The sequence below is a fragment of the Plectropomus leopardus genome, chromosome 15 (assembly GCF_008729295.1).
Source record: "Plectropomus leopardus isolate mb chromosome 15, YSFRI_Pleo_2.0, whole genome shotgun sequence".
NCBI classification, from domain to species: domain Eukaryota; kingdom Metazoa; phylum Chordata; class Actinopteri; order Perciformes; family Serranidae; genus Plectropomus; species Plectropomus leopardus.
The window spans coordinates 3,237,517-3,257,131 of NC_056477.1; the positions used below are offsets into that span (position 1 = coordinate 3,237,517).

At 38.0% G+C, this 19,615-nt stretch overlaps 1 protein-coding gene and 1 pseudogene across 2 annotated transcripts; one reads left to right on the forward strand and one right to left on the reverse strand.

Annotated features, from left to right (window-relative positions):
* LOC121954578 lies at positions 1–8,244 on the forward strand (annotated as a pseudogene).
* A 1,545-nt stretch (positions 8,245–9,789) lies between these two features.
* On the reverse strand, positions 9,790–18,544 carry LOC121954750 (high-affinity choline transporter 1-like). 2 transcript variants are annotated; one of them, XM_042502443.1, is made up of 9 exons: positions 18,471–18,544; positions 15,910–16,100; positions 15,091–15,207; positions 14,463–14,618; positions 14,175–14,323; positions 12,725–12,868; positions 12,070–12,223; positions 10,822–11,039; positions 9,790–10,600 (listed from the first exon to the last, which is right to left on the reverse strand). In XM_042502443.1, exons 2-9 carry the CDS (start codon positions 16,091–16,093, stop codon positions 10,049–10,051), a joined length of 1,674 nt encoding a protein of 557 aa, XP_042358377.1. In that variant the 5' UTR covers positions 16,094–16,100; positions 18,471–18,544; the 3' UTR covers positions 9,790–10,048. The 2 variants fall into 2 exon arrangements, with proteins under 2 accessions (XP_042358377.1, XP_042358376.1); XM_042502442.1 differs by lacking the exon at positions 18,471–18,544 and adding an exon at positions 16,970–16,988.
* Between the last annotated feature and the right edge of the window lie 1,071 nt (positions 18,545–19,615).

Sequence of the window (19,615 nt, forward strand, 5' to 3'; positions counted from 1 at the left end):
CATCATCTAATGAAGAAGACAAACATGGCTGTGAACATCCCAGGAGTGATAGCAATGGTGTTTTTCTACCTGCTGGTCCTTGGGACCGGCATCTGGGCTTCTTTCAAGTCCAAAAGGAAACAGAGGAAAAGTGGAGCCACTGGGATGGAGATGACCTTGCTGGGAAACCGGAGCATTAGCTTGGTGGGGCATCTTCACAATGACAGGTGAGGAGAGCACAGCTGACAAAACTACTGTTATTGTTAGAGAAATGCATTTATAAGAACGCATTGATATCTTGGGGAATCACCATTGTTGCAGCAGGACAAGGACAGAAACAAATACAGTCGAAAAGTCGAGTCGAGTACAGTCACTGCTGCGAGAGGATCACACTTTCTGCAACCTTAATCCATTACTTGAAACAAATGCAGGCAAGTGTGTTAAGTGTGTATGTGTACAATGACACATTGGGATTAGTTACTACTTATGTGTTTATGATTTGCTTTAGTGTGAACTAACAGTATTGGAGTCATGATCCCCCTTCTCCCCCATCAGTTTTACAAAAATGTGCAAGAGTGAATCAATCACTGTATCAAGAACTGCAAATATGTCTTCCTTTACTACTGATATGGTCATTTTTGTCATAGTTATCACTCAAATTATTAAGCAGACTTCTAAATTGATAGTGTAGTCTTTTTTTTTTTTTTTTGTTAGTTTTTATTTAAATGGTCATATTTTTTCCCTTTTCCAGGATTGTGCCCCGCAAAGATGATTTGGTCTAAATGAAATCATACTATTTGACACAAATAATAATAATCATAATAACAAAAAATATATTTTTAATAACTATTAACTTTTTCTGATAACCATTTAGTATCTTAAACCATGAGTTACCAACAAAGAGTGATAATTTACTTTGGTTTATCTTTAGTTGTCTTGTCTTTGTAAAAATCTTTTAGTTGCAGTACTGCAGTTTATCTTGGTCAGGTGTGACTCTGTCAATGCAAAGAATGTGATTCAAATGAATTGTGTTGAGCACAGAAATTATTATGTTGCTTATGTGACACATTTTCACTGGGCACTCAAACACAGCTCTACTTTCTTTTTTCCAATTCCAAAAAAATTGTGACCCTTTATAACGGAAACAAAAACAGAATGCAATGAATTGTAAATCATATTTAGATAACTAATGTTCAAACTCAAACTTCATTTTTATTTTTGTCTTTTTATACATATACAGTCATTCTGAATTTGATGACTGGAGCAAGTTCCAAAAAAATTGGTTTGAACTGAAGAAACTAATTGTTGAAGTTTTAAAGGTAAAATGCTTGCCAGTGTTTGCTAACATTCATACTGTTAAACAGTTTGCCTCATAATGTGCCACACCTTTCACTGGTAGTCAGGACTGTAGGCAGACCAGTCTAGTATTGATTTTGCTATAAAGCCACCCTGTCATTAACATATCTACACAATGTGGCTTCACGTTGTGCAAACTTAATAAGCAGGAGTGTCCCTGAAAAAGACATCTGGATGGCAGCATATATTGCTCATTGGCTCATACCTACATCATCAGTCAAACTTGTGAAGATAGACCATAATCTCTACATTAGGTAAGCAAAAACAAAGGCTGAAGAACTGAGGTGGATGCAAATTTTACAGACTGCTAGGAATGAGTAAGGGGTGAACCAGTGTACCAATGCAAGGCCAATTTTTTTGAGCAGGGAGGGTGATGCAATGAACACAGGTCAGGAGGAATTGGCTGGATTTGCAATGACAGAGAGAGATAATACATATTGTAGAGTAGACTGCAATATAGACCGCTCTGCGCACATCTTCACAGAGACATGGTTAACTCCTAACATCCTGGATCAAGCTATTGCACTGGATGGGCGGACCTTGTTCAGAGCCAACAGTACACAAGACAATTTCATTTTCAAAAAATGCACTGCATAAATTGTGTGATGCAATCAACAGCAACATGTCCAAGCAACCAGATGAAATTTTCATAGTAGCTGATATTTATTGTCAATCATCCAAAAACTCAAATGGTGTGGCAAGATCAAGGACATATTTGAATTTCATAAATCTACCTTCTTGTACCTTCAAAATGGAACAAGCATCATAATGAATGTTCAAAAAGAGGATTCTAACTTTCGTGGGTAGGAATGATTGCAGGCAATAAACAGTATCTGACAAAAGGAACATAATTGCAAAAAAAAAAAAAAAATAGGACTTTATATTCATGCAATGAACTCTTCTACTGTCGTATACTACATCAAACAATTCTAAAAATACAAATGTGTGAAACATAAACTGTAATGAACAATTTTGTTTTCTTGATTCGATTTCGATTCGATTCGATTCGATTCGATTTGATTCAATAGTGATCCAGTTGCTTTGATATTGATTCAGTTATGTGTGTTGATGTCAGAAACAACCAGATAATCTAAACAAATACCTTCTGATATGTGTTCAATAAACAATCTGTATTGATTCAGAGAAAACTGACAGCAAAACTTATTTTACCATTACATTATTCTTTATTAAGTAAAAATTAATACTAAAATAAATTGAAAGTACAGAAAAGTGCACATTTTTTTTCTGAGCCAAACTTAACAAAAGTAATAAACATTTATGCAGGATTTATCTGCCTGTGTTTGTGTGTGAGCCACAGTTTTAGTGTTAGCAACAGTTGTAAAACATCTGCGTGGTGTCGGCTCAAATGGTTATGTAGGTTTGTCGTAGTGTTGCAGCATTTTAACACTGACATGCGAGGCTCACACAAGACGTAACTACTATTGACTTCTGAATCCAAACATCGACTTTTACTGTTGACAGCGCTGATTTTAACACACTGCTATCCCGCTCCAGTGTTGCCATTTTAATGAATAAACAACAGCTGCCTTTTGGTGTCAAGTGGGGCCTCTGAACAACGTCAATCACACTCTGGCGGCAGTCACACTGCCCGCATGGGAGCGGGACATCATCACAAAGGAAATAATCGATTTCAGGATTTTATGAATCGATATTTAATTTGCAAAAAACATATTGCAATACATTTATGAATTGATTTTTTTACCCAGCCCTAATCCTTCATTTGAACAATATAAATTTAGACACTGATAGTATGGTTGAAGATATTGTTGTGTGATGATCCACAGAAAAATGATATATGATGATAAAGTTTTCCTAATCTCTTGTTGTGTCAATTCATCCTGTAGCTACATGGGTCGGAGGAGCCTTCATTGTTGGATTTACTGAGATGGTGTACACACCCTCTATGGGACTAACCTGGACAATCTTGATGTTAATGGCACTCAGCACATCTTTTATGATTGGTAAGAGTTTGAAATTACATCTGAAAAGATGCTGTATGATTTTATGTGTTTGTTTGTATGAATGTATGTAAAAATCTCTAATGTAAAGACATGAATAACTGTATATTAGAGGGATGATGATGTGTGTCTCGAAATTGCCAGGCTATATAATAAAACATAATTAGCCACTGTTGCTCAAACTGTGACAATGTCAAATTTGTCAGGAGAAAATGAATGTTCCAGAGTTTAACCTTCAGTCTGCAGTCCACTTTGCATTTCAATGGGACTTAAATATTCAACACATCCTTCCTCGTCCCATCTCGTCACATGGTGCCACTCTGTCAGTGACTTTCTGCGTCTACACATGACGTTTTTAGGTGTCCTCTGTGTCAGCTGTTAACACTCTGGGATGCTGATACCTTGATGTCAATAAATGCACATGGTGGGATGATGCAGCACAATCTTTATGTTTACACAACAGCACATGGCAACCAGTGTGATTGTCAGTGTGATTGGGATTATGCAACAAAGTCATGGACAGTTAGGTTTAGACAGAAGAGGCGCATAGTAAGGTGTGAAAAATAAACACATACACATCCACATGGGAAGCACACGCCAGACTCCCACACAAAAGTCAGTTTGTCATCACACGGTTACTGACAGTGCTATCACCTGACGCCTCCCTTCAGCATTCTTGAGTGATGCCATCCATGTGTTTTGCATGTGGACATGCCCTTGCCATCTGGCCATCCACCAGCATATGATAACTCCATCGGTTTTGGCATCATCTCTCCAGCTGCATTCTGGTTGGACGGGAAAAGTTGCTTTTGGCGTCACGCTTGTTTGGCGAAAGCGCTGAGAGTGGCATTATATTTGAATAGTTCAGAGTGAGAACGGGCTGACCTGAAAATCACTTTTATAAAAAGAGAGAGAAAGAGAGAGGCAGGGAGAGAGAGAATTACTGGAAGTTAATAGTTAAAAAAGAAAAAAAGGAATAATGTCACACACATTTTGTATTATGCAGAAAAGTTTGTGCAAAACTCCCGCAGAGATGGTTTGCAGGACTTGCTGACAGCTGTAGAGACACACCAGATACCTCCTGAAAAATGTGACAATGGGCCAGGTATTGCAGCCACTGCAAAGATTTATTTTGACATTTGAGTGGGGAGGTGGTATTTCAAGAAAGGTGCCTAACATTCATTACATCTTCAGAAGTGTAAAATACATGTATACACTACACAATACACTACACCAAACCTCATATTTCAACTGTGATGCAATTTTTCCTCTTTGTTGTTTTGATTGATTCCCCGTCATTTATAGATTTTTTTGGTAAATTGTTGTCTAATGATGATTTTGTGCCCTTTTTTACATCAAGCTGGCTTGGTGTTTGCAAAGCCAATGAGAGACAGAAACTGTGTGACGATGCTGGACCCTTTCCATGCCAAGTATGGAAAAAGTACTTACAGCTGGACTGAGTATGGCCTCACTTTCTGCTGATGTCCTCTGGGTGCCGAGTACACTAACTGGATTAGGTACGGGTACAAATGGTGTACACAAATGCATATATATTTATAATATATATATATATATATATATATATATATATATATATATATATGCATATAATAGAGTACAGAAATATATATATTAAAACCGTGACGCTGTTACTCGGCCCCGTTAACTGCTTGTACTTGTATACGCTGTCAGTTTGGGTCACTCTTCTGAGCAATTTGCAAATTGGAAGAAATTTGAAGATTTAGAAAATATTTTTGATAAAACCTGAGGAAAATTATCCAAAAATTAAAGCGATTTTTTTACAGAATTGTTATTTAATTAATAAACAGAAGTACAAATTTTCCAGGTTATGTTTGTCTGTTAGTTGTTGTTTTTTAGTTTTTTTGTAACTTTTTGCTTTAATTTTATATTGTTTGTTTGTCTGTCTCCTTCACATATTTTTGACAGAAATCAAGACAATTTGCTCAGGTGACTAACTTGCCACCCACATGCAAATGACAGAGACAATATTTGGCAAACAGTTTATCAACTTGCATCGGGGCAACAGACAATCAGCCCGTTTGGTATTTAATTTGTACCACTTGTATTGCCAAAATATTTTGTACAATATGTTTGATAGGAGCAACTATGAGTGTGGTCCTGGATTTACCTTTCACTGTGTGCATCTGGATCTCTGCTGCCGTCGCCATTACCTACACACTGCTGGGAGGTCTCTACTCTGTCGCCTACACAGATGTAATACAGCTTGTGCTCATATTTGTCAGCTTGGTGAGTTTGCTATGCTTTGAATTTTTTGTAGTGTCAGACTTTTTGTTTTTGGAAAAAAACTGCTGCATATGCATAAAAAACTCTACAATATGCCTTTACTTGTTGTGTGTGTTTATCATTACCATTTGTATTTGTGTCTGCAGTGGGTCTGTGTTCCCTTTGTTCTGATGAACCCAAACACCTTGGACATTAGCCAGACGCTGATGAACAACACCTTACACGCTCCCTGGATTGGTGCACCTGGACTGAAAAAGGCCTGGATCATGATTGATGAGTTCTTTTTTTTTGTACGAAAAAAGCAAATAATTAGACAAACAGTATATTGAATGCACTGTTTACCAGCCTTGATAGAAATCTTTAGGATGACACATTTTTACGTACATGAACAAAGTCTTTTTTTTTTCAAGGCACTGGGAAGTATGGGATTTCAGTGCGTCCACCAGAGGACCTTGTCAGCATCTTCCACAGCCACAGCCAAGATCACTTGCCACATTGCTGCTTTAATCTTACTTGTATTTGGGATACCTCCTATACTGCTTGGGGCAGGCGCTGCATCCACAGGTAATAATTCTGGTGGCCAACAGGGGCAACTGCGCTGCAGATAGATAAAACACAAGCAAGTTCATCAATATCAAGACATGTGCACAGCATTTGGAAAACACATTGCAAATCACAGAACACAGCACATTGTGTTTCCAGAGGACACTTAATAAAGATGCATACAGATGCTTTAGTTAGACAGATTAGATTTGAACCAAATGAGAGCCAAGACGGAGATGCCAAAATTGTTTTCCATTAATCAAAGAGTATACAATGAGTGCTGTTGTCATTGTGCTGTGTTTTTAGTCCCCTGCTGTACTCCCAGAACACACGTAGCATCTTTCAGCTTTCAACACCATCATCAAGTTTGCTGCATCACAGTGGTGGGCCTGATCACAGATGAAGAGGCCTAACTGAAGGAAGTAGAGGACAGCAACCTACACTTGAATGTCTTGACTAAGTAGATATGATGATGGAACTTGCCTGGCAGGGGGTGCGTCCCCCTTAATACTGGCTCATAAAAAGAGAAAGTCAAGCCTTGGTGTAAAAACTGGGTTTCATACTGGCTCAGAAGAGAGAAAGTCAAGGTAGAATTAATGTTTCATCTCAGAGGCTTGAGAAAATGATTATTATTTATTATTAATTATTAATTAGGTATGGCCTCAAATACTAAAGAAGTCCTTCCTCTGCACCCTTAAGAGTGTTGTAATGAGGGACATCACACCCTGTATGGAAACAGCTCCAAACAGCCAAAAGGCTGTTCTGTGTGTAGGGAAGTGTGGTGTGTTACACTATGTCACCATTTTTCAGTGTTTCCTTCTTTTGTGTCATGCATCAGACTGGAATCTGACCTCCTACGGTTCTCCATCTCCATATGAACGTGGGGAATCGACTTTAATTCTGCCCATCACCCTGCAGCACCTCACCCCATCTTTCATCCCCATTATCGGTATCGGATGTGTGGCTGCTGCTGTGATGTCATCTGCTGACTCTGCACTGCTTTCTGCATCTTCTGTGTTCACGTCCAACATATACAAAACTATCCTGAGGCCTCAGGTGAAATTTGCTTCCTTACTATTAGAAAGAAATAAAGAGAAAGAAGCACAGGAGAGTATACATGAAGGACAAACAAACTGAGAGAAGAGTAACTAAGGAAGCAGTGAGAGTTATGTTAAAGCAGGACAGTCTCAATCATTTGCTGTTTACCTGTTTCTCCCCCTTTTTCTTCTTCAGGCATCAGACAGAGAGAGTCAGTGGGTGATCCGTGCTTCTGTGTTGGTAGTGGGCTTGGTCGGGACATCGCTTACCAGCCTGAAAAACAGCATCCTGTTGTTCTGGTTCATTTCTGCTGAAGTGGCCTACATTGTGATCTTCCCTCAACTTGTCTGCGTCCTCTTCTTCAACATCTCCAATGGTTACGGAGCCATTATGGGATGCCTAGTAGGATGTTTGTTAAGACTTCTCAGTGGAGAGCCATCATAGGATTAGCACCAGTCATACACTTCCCAGGATGCACTCTTGAGGATGGTGTTTATGTCCAGTACTCTCCAGTTAAGACCATTTCCATGCTGTCTGCCATTGCTGCCATCTTGTTGTTCTCCTACCTGGTTTCTGTGCTTTTCAACAAAGGACTGCTTCCTGAGAGGTGGGATGTTTTCAAAGTTAAAGTCCAGCACTCACCACAACCACTGACACCAAGAGACGGCAACCACAGAACATAATGAGAGGGAGAAACTGAATAGAAACAACTCTCAGGCCGAGGCATCAGAGCCAATGATGAGCACAAGCTGTTAGAGTTTCTGTGTGAACAGCAGTATGTTTCATGAAATACACTAGTATACAGCTCAAAGTACATCACTCTAGAGATTCCTGCATCCAAAAACATTTTTTTTTTGTTATCTAAAATGATTCCCCTTTTCCTGACTAGTTCTTGTATTATATTCAATCTGTTTTATAAGAAAAAAAACACCAAAAAAAAGTATCTTATCTTTGAAAAAAAAATACATTGTGATATATTGTGTTGTGTATAGCTATTATTACATTGTCATGGTGGTGTGATATAACGAATGTGGGTATGTGATTGACAGAGTGACACAATAAACATTATTTGTTATTAATTGAATTTTCACTATGACGAGTGGTAAATTTCTTCCTGAATGAGAAAAGTAACAGTTACCCTTTCCATATAGGCCTTGAACTTAAGGATTAAAACAAATGGGGTGAGACAACCTTCAATCTGCCCGTGTGCGACTGCTGACTCCTTTAAAGTAGACTAAGATATTTTCTTTTGAAGAAAAACACGTCCAGTACCTTGCTGCCCTTGTCATTTGTGATAAACAGGACACCTTTGTCTCTGTTGTTTGTATTTTTTCTGTTGTATTAATTTTCCATATTTTTATTTAAGCTATGTAGTTTTTTTTTGTTTTTTTTTTTAATAGTCAAAATGATGTCTTTTCTAGCTTCAAATTCTACAAATCACTTTTTTTATGATGGGAATGTTCTATTTTGATCTATTTTATTTATTCATAATAAAGGCCATCTTAGACTGTTGTCACATATTGTTACTTTAGACTTTGATCTGGTCTTGCTTATCCTCTGCTTGTTCCTATTCTCTCTGAACACACATGAGGGAAAAGTAAAATGGCAAACGATTGCAAAATGGCCAAATGTCTTAAATGTTCTTCTCATCAACCAAGATAAAGTCTGCCCTGGTAAACTTTAGTTTGTGTTGCATGTGTTGTACACAAACCAATGAGCCAGTTGTTTCAAAATAAAATAAAATAAAATAAAAAATTCTGGTCAGAAGAAGAAACACTCCTGCATTTGACATTATGAAAGACTTGAATATCAACAAGTTTTATGAAATGCATCACAATGCCAACCACAGTGGGGGTTTCAGATTATTATTACTATTATTATTTATATTATTATTATACACTTGATTTAGAGTGCCTCACATGAAAATAGACATAATGGACATTAAAAAAAGACCAATGAGGCAGTTTATTGTAAAATGATATTTAAATACAATTATAAACAAAGGTTAAGATGAAATAGAGTACAAAGAAGGCATCATAGCTCAGTATCAACAAAACCATAAATCTTAAAATCCTGAAACAACATTTTTAAAGGATTACAGCAGTGCAAAGTGTAAAAAGAGAGTTTCAGGCCTGTATCAGGAAAACCATAGCCATTTAAAGGCTTAAGTGAGGAAATACATGTTTAGCCTTCTTTTCTAGTCAGTTTTAAAGGATCAAGAAGATAGTATTCTTTGTCAGTGTGATTGCTATTCAGACACTCACTGAAACTGTTTAAGATAGTCATACATGTTTATGTATTCGACAGTTATTTGTCTGTGTTTCATTTTATCAGGATGTTCTGCTTACTTATTTGTAATGTGTTGTTAGTGGGCTTGGTATTTATCTGCTCGTGGTTGTTGTTAAAACTATTAGCTCCCTTAGCCACATTGCACTTAAAAAAACTCAGTGGCAGTGACACATAACTGATAAAATAAATGATATATTTATAAAAGGTTTGGCAGGCTATTCATTTTCACCAGTAACGTAAAAAGTCTATCAAGACTTTTTTTTTAAAAAGTGGGCAAAAAAAACCAACATTATTTTGTGCATAAACTGTTGTCACTGAGAACAATTAAGCATTTTGAAAAATACCATGTTGTTGTTTTTAGAGCTTAATCTGTAAGCCCTAAAAACATTAGGATCCACATTACTGGCTACCAGGCAAATCTGGAAACGGGCTGTTTTTTAATCTTGTATAAAGACTATTTTTTGACATTATGTCTTCTTCTAGTCAGTTTGTATTTGTCTATTTTCTTTTCAATTTTTTGTTTTAACCCTTTAACTGTCCTTGATGATTTTGTGTTCTTTATTGTGTTATTATCAACATATGTACTGCACATGACACATTTAACACACAGTGGAAATCATTGGCTCTGAGGCATCTTGATTGGATTCTTCTTTCTCAAATTCCTTGTCACTGTATCCTTTTGCATTATCTGTTTGTGGTTGTGGTGAATGCTGGACTTTAACTTTGAAAACATCCCACCTCTCAGGAAGCAGTCCTTTGTTGAAAAGCACAGAACCCAGGTAGGAGAACAACAAGATGGCAGCAATGGCAGAAAGCATGCAAATGGTCTTAACTGGAGAGTACTGGACATAAACACCATCCTCAAAGGTGCATCCTGGGAAGTGTATAACTGGTGCTAACCCTACTGATGGTTCTCCACTCAGCACTCTTAACACTAACCCTGTCAGGAAGCCCATAATCGCCCCGTAACCGTTGGAGATGTTGAAGAAGAGGACACAGATGAGCTGAGAGAAAATCAATATGTAGGCCACATCACACCCAAGGAACACCATCATAATGATACTGTTTTTCAGGTAGGTGAGTGATGCACCAATCAAGCCTGCTACAACCACAGTAGCACGGATGACCCACTGGATTTCTCTCTGTGATGCCTAAACAAAAATAAAATAGCAAGAAAAAATGAGTTTCAATGAAGCATGAAGATAAGGTTTTATATTGTCTTGATCTTGCCCATTCATTTTAATTTATTTATATTTTCCGATAGTCCTTTTCACCAATTTTAGGGTTTTTATTTCAGTCTTTCAAAAAGGAAATTAAGTTTTGTCTCTTTCTTTGCGTAGCAGCAGTTTAAGAAAGAATCTTATGGTCTCACCTTGGGCCTCAGAATAGTCTTGTAAATGTTATACGTGAAAACGGAGGCCATAGAGAGCAAAGCAGAGTCGGCTGAGGACATAACAGCAGCAGCGATGGCTCCAGTGCCAATGACAGAGATAGCAGTAGGGGTGAGGTGGTGCAGCGTGATGGGCATGATCATTGCTCCCTCACCACGTTCCAATGGAGACGGAGAACCATAAGAAGTCAGGTTCCAGTCTGGCATTGAGACAAACAGGAAAAACAAAAGGATTCTTTAGACTAAAGGTGATTCCTTCTGTTATTTCAAACCAGCTTCACTATTTACCTAAGTTAAGACATTTTCACTCCTTTGCATCAAATTGTACCTAATTCAATCTGAAATAAATAAATATATCTTAAGCATCACTTAGGATCCATTAGAAGTGCATGGTGATGCATCTATCTGCAGAGACCCTGTCCACTGCCTCAGTTTTCTTATTTTATTTTTATTTTAGTGCTTTTGGAATTTTCCTGGGCACAGCATGCAGTGTAGATCAGAACTTTAAAAAAAAGTTAGCAACGGGGTGCCAGAGGAAGCCATGAAAATTGTGGACACAGGGCCAAAAGAACACAATATGAAACTTGTCGCATCTGCATGACATGCTGCTGGACGGCATTGGGTTTTATCGCTGCCAGTAATGACGTAATGTAAGGAACACAAAAGTCAGTCTGGACTTTCATGAGGGAGTCCTGTGTTTGCTTCAAGTGAGAATGTGATGTTTTCTTTTCTATGCCTAACTGTGTGCTTCTTTTTGCCTAATATATATCCTTTATTTAACCAGGTAAAAGACTCATTGAGATTTAAAATCTCTTTTCCAAGTGTGACCTGGCCAAGAGGGCAGCTTAAAACAAAGTTACAACAATAAATACAGCCAGACAAATACAACTATCAAAGAAATACAACTATCATACAATACAAATAGCAAGCACAATCGTAAGCATGTGCTTTTGCTGACATCCCGGCGTTGGTTGGGGCATCTCGAAATATCAACAGCAGACGCAGAAGGATACCCAGAGTGCAATGTGTGGATGTGGAAGTCCACTGACAAAGTAACAATATGTGACAACAAATTTTTGGGGGGATTCTTACCTAAAGGTTGAGAAGCACAACATTAAATAATTAAACCTCTGGGAGATCTGGTTTAAGGAAGTTATAACCCATACAACGTGTACCTAATTTAAATTAGGTTACATTATTTGCATGCTTTGAATTAACATCAGTTACTACCTGTGGATACAGCCACTGCCCCAATTAATATGGGAGGTACTCCAAATATCAAGATAGTGAAAGCAGTAATGAAACATGTGATCCTGGCTGCAGATGAGGAACTAGCAGACAAGGTCCTCTGGTGGAAGGCTTGGAATCCCAGACTTCCCATTGCCTTGAAAGAAAGCAAAAATAGTCCTATAACATTTTTTGATATTTTGAGTCATTGCTTCCTTGATCAGCATTGGCAAAAAGAGCAACAGAAAAATATTTAGAATGTCATTTGTTTAAAAAGCAAACAAGTGCCCATATGCTGTTGAGAGGACTCAGCCATACTAATGCATGAACCTACAAAAAGTTATTGCAGTGGGTGATGAATAAGAATTATTTACTGTGAGTCCATGGGTATGGCCAGAAATTAATTAAATCTATGTTGCTGAGGGTGAGAGTGACAAAAAAAAGGAAACGAAGAAATAAAAAATAATATCTGTTCTTGGAGTATTTTTACTGTCCCTCCCCAAATGTATTGCATCAATCCAATCAGCCAATCTAATACTTTGCAAGTTTTCTACCTAAATTTTTCTCTGAACCTTCACGTACACTATTTTTGTCCCCTCCATTTTCAGAGTAAAGAAGTAGAGAATTCAGAAAAGCACGTTATGCTTCTAGAGCTTACCAGTGACAGGAAGGTATCAATGTAAGTCCAAGCAAACTTCCTCTCCAGGTTACCAATCCAGGGAGCCTGAAAGGTGCTGTTCAGGGCTGTCTGGGTAATATCCACAGAGGAGGGGTTTCTCAGCACAAAGGGGACACAGATCCACTGCAAAGACATAGGAACACATAATAACAACTAACGTGAAAAGATGTGTTCAGATTTACAAGGGATTTCAGTTTAAAAGTGCTTTAACTGCAAGGGGTAGAGTAATGAAAATGTGTGTGTACTTTTCAATAAGAATTCCTCCTGAAAATATAGACAAAAATGCCATTCGTGTTTGATACCTAACGACCCACATGCTGGCCAGGTCGGTCAGCGACTCACATGTGACCATAATGACTCTGAAACTCAGAGCCCACATGTGACTTTGACGGCTCTAAAGGTATGTTTCCACTGTGGGAACTCAGGGTAAAACCTAGTAGGCAGGAACTTTTACAAGAGCGGCCAGTCCTCTCAGTCTTTGTGTTTCCATTGCAGTAGGTCCCTGGTAGGACACACTGGACTCCGGAGTTGACATAAGCATTCTTCTTCTTCTGCTGGGTTTTATGCTATGTTCATATGATGTCGGAAGGTTGGAGTTTGCAAGTTGGAAATTTGTTCTTCCAACTTTGTTATGTTCATATGCCTTGAGGTCATAAAGCAGGTTGGGGGAAGACTGGTTGCATTTTAATGCAAAGACTTTCTGACCATTGACCTTTTTTTTTTGTTTTTTTTCCGACATATGAGGCAATTCATGTGAATTTTCCAAGTGGGAAAGTAATTAGTTCTGTTATTCAGACATCACATGAGTGCAGCATTAAAAATAGTTATGTTTTGTTGACGTCCCACCCAACAGTTTTGCGGGATACACTAAAGTACTTCGCCCAAGGCAGGGACTTGTTTTGCTCATGTAGACGTTCTCAAAAATGGTCCTACAGTGGCAGTTCCAGCAACAGTTCCTGCAGTGGAGACATGCACCAACCAGCAAGACCCTGTAAAACTACCCCCCAAGTTCATGCAGTGGAAACGGGTCTAAAGGGTCCATACCCACCAAGGGTTTAAAACCTGTGACTCCTAACCAGTCTGCTAGAACTGACGAAGCCTCTTGGACGAGAGATGAAATGTTTAAGAAGCTCAAGCAAGTCCAGTCGATGACTGAAAATCTTAACCGACTCATAATTTGTTTTTGGGCTGTGTCACACAACTTTCATTTATAAGGTACTTTAGAAATATGTTGTCAGCCTAATTTAGGAGCAATATGACACAGCCCAGTAATACATCACATACTACACAGTGCCGTTTATGAACCACACAACTGCTGTGTTTGATTGCAGTGCATTTTTTTGTTTCTTTTGAAAAATGTCTGTTCAGCTTGTTCTGAATGCAGCCAACAGAATGTTACAATACCGTAGTGAAAGCATAGTATCCTTACCATGGTGACGAATATGAGGATGACCTGTATGATGTCTGTGTAGGCAACTGAGTAAAAACCTCCCAGCAGTGTGTAAAGAATCACCACAGTGGCAGAGGTCCAGATGCTTGTGGTGTAGGGCAACTCCAAAATCACATTCACGGTAGCACCTGTAACGCACACATGCATCTGAGGATATTGTGCTGACTAATATTATTATCCTGGAGACATAGTCTGTCCTATATGGTCTTGACTGCATCTCTATAGAAACCTGAAAGTAGCTTTAGGTCCAGTGCTCTCATAACGTACCTAAGCTAATTAGCGTTCCAGCCAGCCACAAGATATCGATTAGAAGGGAATCCAGAGACTGGATGGCCATCACTGCTTTTCCATACTTGATCTGGAAAGGGTCCAATATTGTCACATATTTTCTGTCTCTCATCGGCTTGGCGAACACGAGGCCACCTGACAAAACACGCAGATAGAGCCCATTTTCCAGAAGAAAATATTGGCACTGTATGTTTCTGCTCATCTCTAATATGTTATATTTGCATGTTTCATTTGTATAATCATCAACATTTCTACAGTGAAAAAATACATGAATCAGCTACATAAAAACCTGCAAATGTAACATATCCAGAGTTTGCAGAAATAAAAAATACTAGCATTTTTTTTTCTGGCAGTTGGGTTAGGCAAGGTGCTTACATTCAAGAGAAAAACAGCAAAAAAATACATACCAACAACCTGTAATGAGCATGTTATCTGTAAGATATGTTATCTGAATCACAGCATCTGATCGATCGATCTGATCTGAGTAAGGCAAAATATGACAGATAACAAAAGGCATTCATAGGTTACCTTAAGTAGCCTTGAATATCTTTTGATTGAAGTGCAGACATTATCAAACTTGTCTTTATTATAATACTTTCATGCTTACCAAAAATGTATGAAAAAGAGTAAGCAGCTAACATCATAACTGCCGACATTAGTCCCATAGAGGGGGTGTAGATCATTTCACTTAAGCCCATGATAAAGCATCCTCCAACCAACGTGGCTGTGGAAATACAAACACATAAATTAGTTCACAGGATAAACATACAGTTAAAACAAATCATACACAAAAGTGAATATTTCTCCCTTTGTCTCAGAGAGCGGCTTCGATGGTGGAACTGCAAAGCTCGTGACTTTGATGCTGAAGTCCAGGGATTGTGTCTCAGCTGTCTCAGTGAAAAGATATACTTTTGGACACCATCACACACTGCTACCGGGTCATGTGTGTTTATTAAGAGGAATTACTTTTGTGTCACTCTGTTTATCTTTTTTTATGCTTCTACACCAGTGACAGCCAAAGCCGTAGGCGGTATGTTTTCAGGTTGCCTACCTAAACGTCCACATGTACGCCAGCCTCTTGTGAATTCAATATCTCAAGGGAATTTCTTCAAATTTGGCACAAAAGTCTACTTAGACTCAATGGTGAATTGATTTTATTTTCAAGGTCAAGATCAGTGTGATCTTGTATCCGTCTCATTCTCATAAATGCACAATCTGAAGAACACCTTGAGGTAATTTTTTTTAAGTTTTGCAGAAACGTCCCCTTATGCTCAGCAATGAACTGGTGGTGGTCACCATGACCTTGTCCGCCTCAATCTTGTGAACATGAAATCTCAAGACACCTCTAGATGATTTTTTTTTCACCTGTTCTCCCTGTTGTCATGAGTTTAAAAAGTGCAGCAGAATCCACAATATAATGCTTCACCTGTCATTGTGAAAACCCCCACCACTTTTTTAATGCCTCTGTTTCCCAGCAGGGCCATGTCCATTTTGTCAGCTGCACTTTTGTTCTCCTCCCTCCTGGACTTGATGGAAGCCCAGATGCCAACTCCAAGAACTAGCAGGTAGAAAACCACCATTGCTATCACACCGGGTATGCTGACAGCCATGGTGAACCTGAGAACAGGCAAAAACAGCTGAAGACAGGAAAAAATAAAATGCTTAAAGATAAAATGATTAAACATAATACAGTGATATAATTTCTGCGTAAATCATAACAGTAGACAACGTTCACATTATTTCTGCAGTAATAGCTTTGATTTTCTAATTATATTGAAGGTTTGAATTAAACAAACACAAAGTTTAGTTACTATAACAAAGGTTGCTTTTCTAAAGAGTAATCTCTTTTGTAAACTCATTTCATGACAAAGAAAATGTGCAATAAAAATTTCAAAATAAAAATAAACAAAACAAACTGGAAAAAAATCTTAAACAGGTTGTTCAGTGCATGCATTTATGTACATTGAGTTCACTGACATAAATGCAGACATATGTGTATACTAGAGGTAAGATCTTAAGCCGGAGCCCGAGTCAAAATGTCAGTTATTATGTTCGGGTCGGGTCGGGCGGGCTTCTCTCTCGCTAACTTTTTTTTAAATAAATATATATTTATATATTATGTATACTAAAACGATTTATGGATATTAAACTAAGGAATAATTGTTATAAAATAAATAATTTGGATAAAACAGAGAAGGCGATGTATGGTAATTGCTATTTAACTACTAAACAGGAGCCGCAGACTGTACACACTCACAGTCAAAAGCATACTAGGAAGCTTTAGGGCTTCGCTTTTTCAACCAGAGGCAGTGGCACCTGTTTCAGGAGCCATTGCTGACTGTCTGTAATAACCAAATACACGGCTCGGGACACGCGCGCGCGCTTTACGCAGCGCTCAATGCCAGATGTTCAAGAGGACAAGACCCGAGACTGAACTCCCGCACAATACGCACTTTACACCGAGATGACCGCCCTGGACCACCTACCTCAGCAGGTCTGACTTCTGCAAACTACCTCTAGAGTATACATACACACAGATACACACATACACACATACTCTCTATATATATACACATTTGCATTCACCCATACATATGCTTTCACACACATCTTTCACATTCTCTACTTTTAGAGACACTTTTTTCAGATGTTTTACTTTTTGAATCATACGTTTCTATTTAATTAAATCTGTTGTTTTATTCACTCAGATCTGGCAGGACCAACTCTTCACAGTGTTTCAATAACTTTAAGTTGCTTTTGTTTGATTTTGTTTTGTTTTTTGTTTTTTCAATTTCACTTTTATGTTTTGTTTTTGACCTCCATTAAGAATTTTGAAGCTTTTATTCAAAGCTTATTAGATTCTACAATTTCAATCTATCAAGCTATTCTTAAATCATCAATTTCAAATAGCTTCTCAAAATGTTTGGAAATCATAAAGCCCAAGTGTTTTAAAGAATGTTTTAAGGTTCTTTTTTTCTTTAAGTCTGGGTAAAGTGATAATTAAAATGTGTTATGATTTTCTCACATCACAGAAAGAATAGTTATTAAACATCTGACCAAATTTGAATGACCAAAAAAATCGCCAAGTAAGTAAAAGAAGGTCTCAAAATCATGAAAAAATGCTAAGTATTCTCTGATCTGAACGCTGGGGGCATGTTCGCTGGAGGAGCTGGGGCCGCGCCCAATCATGGGACTATGCTGATGATGCTTCCTGTCTTTATACTGCTACATTGTCATGGGCGGGGTTAAGCCGAGTATAGCTCCAGTACATCATCGAGCTATGGTTTTGTTGCATAAATGTTTAATTTATAACTGTAAAATAGGAAACTGTATTTTCCTATTTCTTTTGTTAACAAAAGCAGTGGTTTGTTGATATTTGCTAGACACAGCATCACATCATCAGCATGAAGTATGTGGCTTTGTTGTGACACCAACACACAAATGTACATGCTGGCCACCCGACAATAAATTCCACTTTAACAACTAAGCTTCATCCTTGAGACTGATTAGAGAGCTGGATGGTGCCATTAAAACAAAAAAATGCATCATCTGTTGACCCAAAGCATGGGGTTATTTCGAAATCTCACAAAATCCAACTATCCTGTTAGTTAAAGTTCACAACTTGTCAACTTGCCATCAAATTGAAAATATACAATGTCTCGTCAACTGATGGTGTCAACCCATTGAGTCTTAAATCAGCTTTGTGTGAGTTGTCATGAACATGTAAAGCGTAAATTTTTACAATCTCTGGCATACTCGAAGGGATAAACAAGATCACCTTGGTATGCTGCAGACAGTTTTGACTGACAGTTTTTAAAAGCAGCATTTGAAATGCATTGTTGTATCTGTTGAGTAAAGCAGCCAAGAACTATTTTTTAAAGCTTCCATCCCCTTTTTAACTTTCTTTATGAACTGACAACAGCAAAGAGAGTTTAATCCATGAGAATTAAAAAAAGAATATCAATTGGCAGCTAAGTGCTTTCTTACCTTTAGTGCTGATATTGCTTAAAAAGTTGGTGAATCTTCTTTGGCTGAGGCAATGATCTTGGATCACGTTTAAAGCATATGACTGTGTACTTACTTGTTTGCCACACTGTCACATAATGCATTTTTACATAAGCAATGACTAAACGTGTTACATGTCAATCATTTATTCTTGAGGACATGATTCAAGCCTTCTTAGTTCCTTAGAAAGAATCTGGACAAACCAGAGATCTATGTATCTGGTTCATAAGAACAAAGGGTGAAACAGTGCAGCAATTTATAGCAGTTTGTTGGCACATCACACTAACTTTGTCTTCACAAAACAGGACTTAACATCACCAAAAATTGTCACAAAACTCTTTGCATGTTTCAAGGTTGTTCTTTAGCCTTTTTTCTGTGTTTTTAACCACAAACATATCTGGAAAAGGGGAGAAATAATCAGAAGAGTGATTATGTGTAGTTTCCTCTGCAAGCGTTTAGTGGAATGAGTAAAAAACGCAAAAACAATCGATCACAGATACGCTAGCTCACCCTACTTAGTAGATCACAATAAGTGCTGTTATATCTCGATTTTAACAATAAAGAATGAAATAAATCATGTATATTAAACACTCTTTTCTTGAACTAAATACAAACATTTACAAAGTTCCTCACAATGATAAATAATGATGTTTAGCAGATAAAATGTTTCAACACTTTTTCATCCCAACCTGTCACATGCTGCTGCTTTGCAGTTGACTGCAGCAGGTGCTGTCTGGCTACGTTCTCGGCTGATGCTGTTAGGGGGCTGTCAGGTGGATGTGAAAGGTGGCTTTTGTTGTAGGGGTCATACACAGAAAGCACTATCAAAGTGGCAATACTTGATGACTTCAGAATGAAAATGGCCTAAATAACCGCAATGCTACAGGTTTGATTCCAGACAGCAGCCATTGCTGCATGTCATACCTCTCTCATTTCCCTGTTTCCTGTTTGCCTCTATAATGTCGAAACAGGTAAAACTGCCAAAACAAACAAAAAAACAAACAAAAAATAATAGTCTGAAAAACAAACAAAACTTGTGTCAGCAGGTTCACTAAACCTCACTTGCAGTGTTTTTTGTTTCTTTTGGGGGTTTTTTACCCTCAGAGATATGACATCAGAAGAGAAAC

Coding starts and splice junctions, on each gene's coding strand:
- LOC121954750 (XM_042502443.1), bottom strand. CDS start 16,093: ATGGCTGTCAGCATACCCGGTGTGATAGCAATGGTGGTTTTCTACCTG. Junction 14,324..14,462: donor TGGAACGCTAATTAGCTTAG/GTACGTTATGAG, acceptor TGTGCGTTACAG/GTGCTACCGTGAATGTGATT. Junction 12,224..12,724: donor TTGATACCTTCCTGTCACTG/GTAAGCTCTAGA, acceptor CTTTCTTTCAAG/GCAATGGGAAGTCTGGGATT.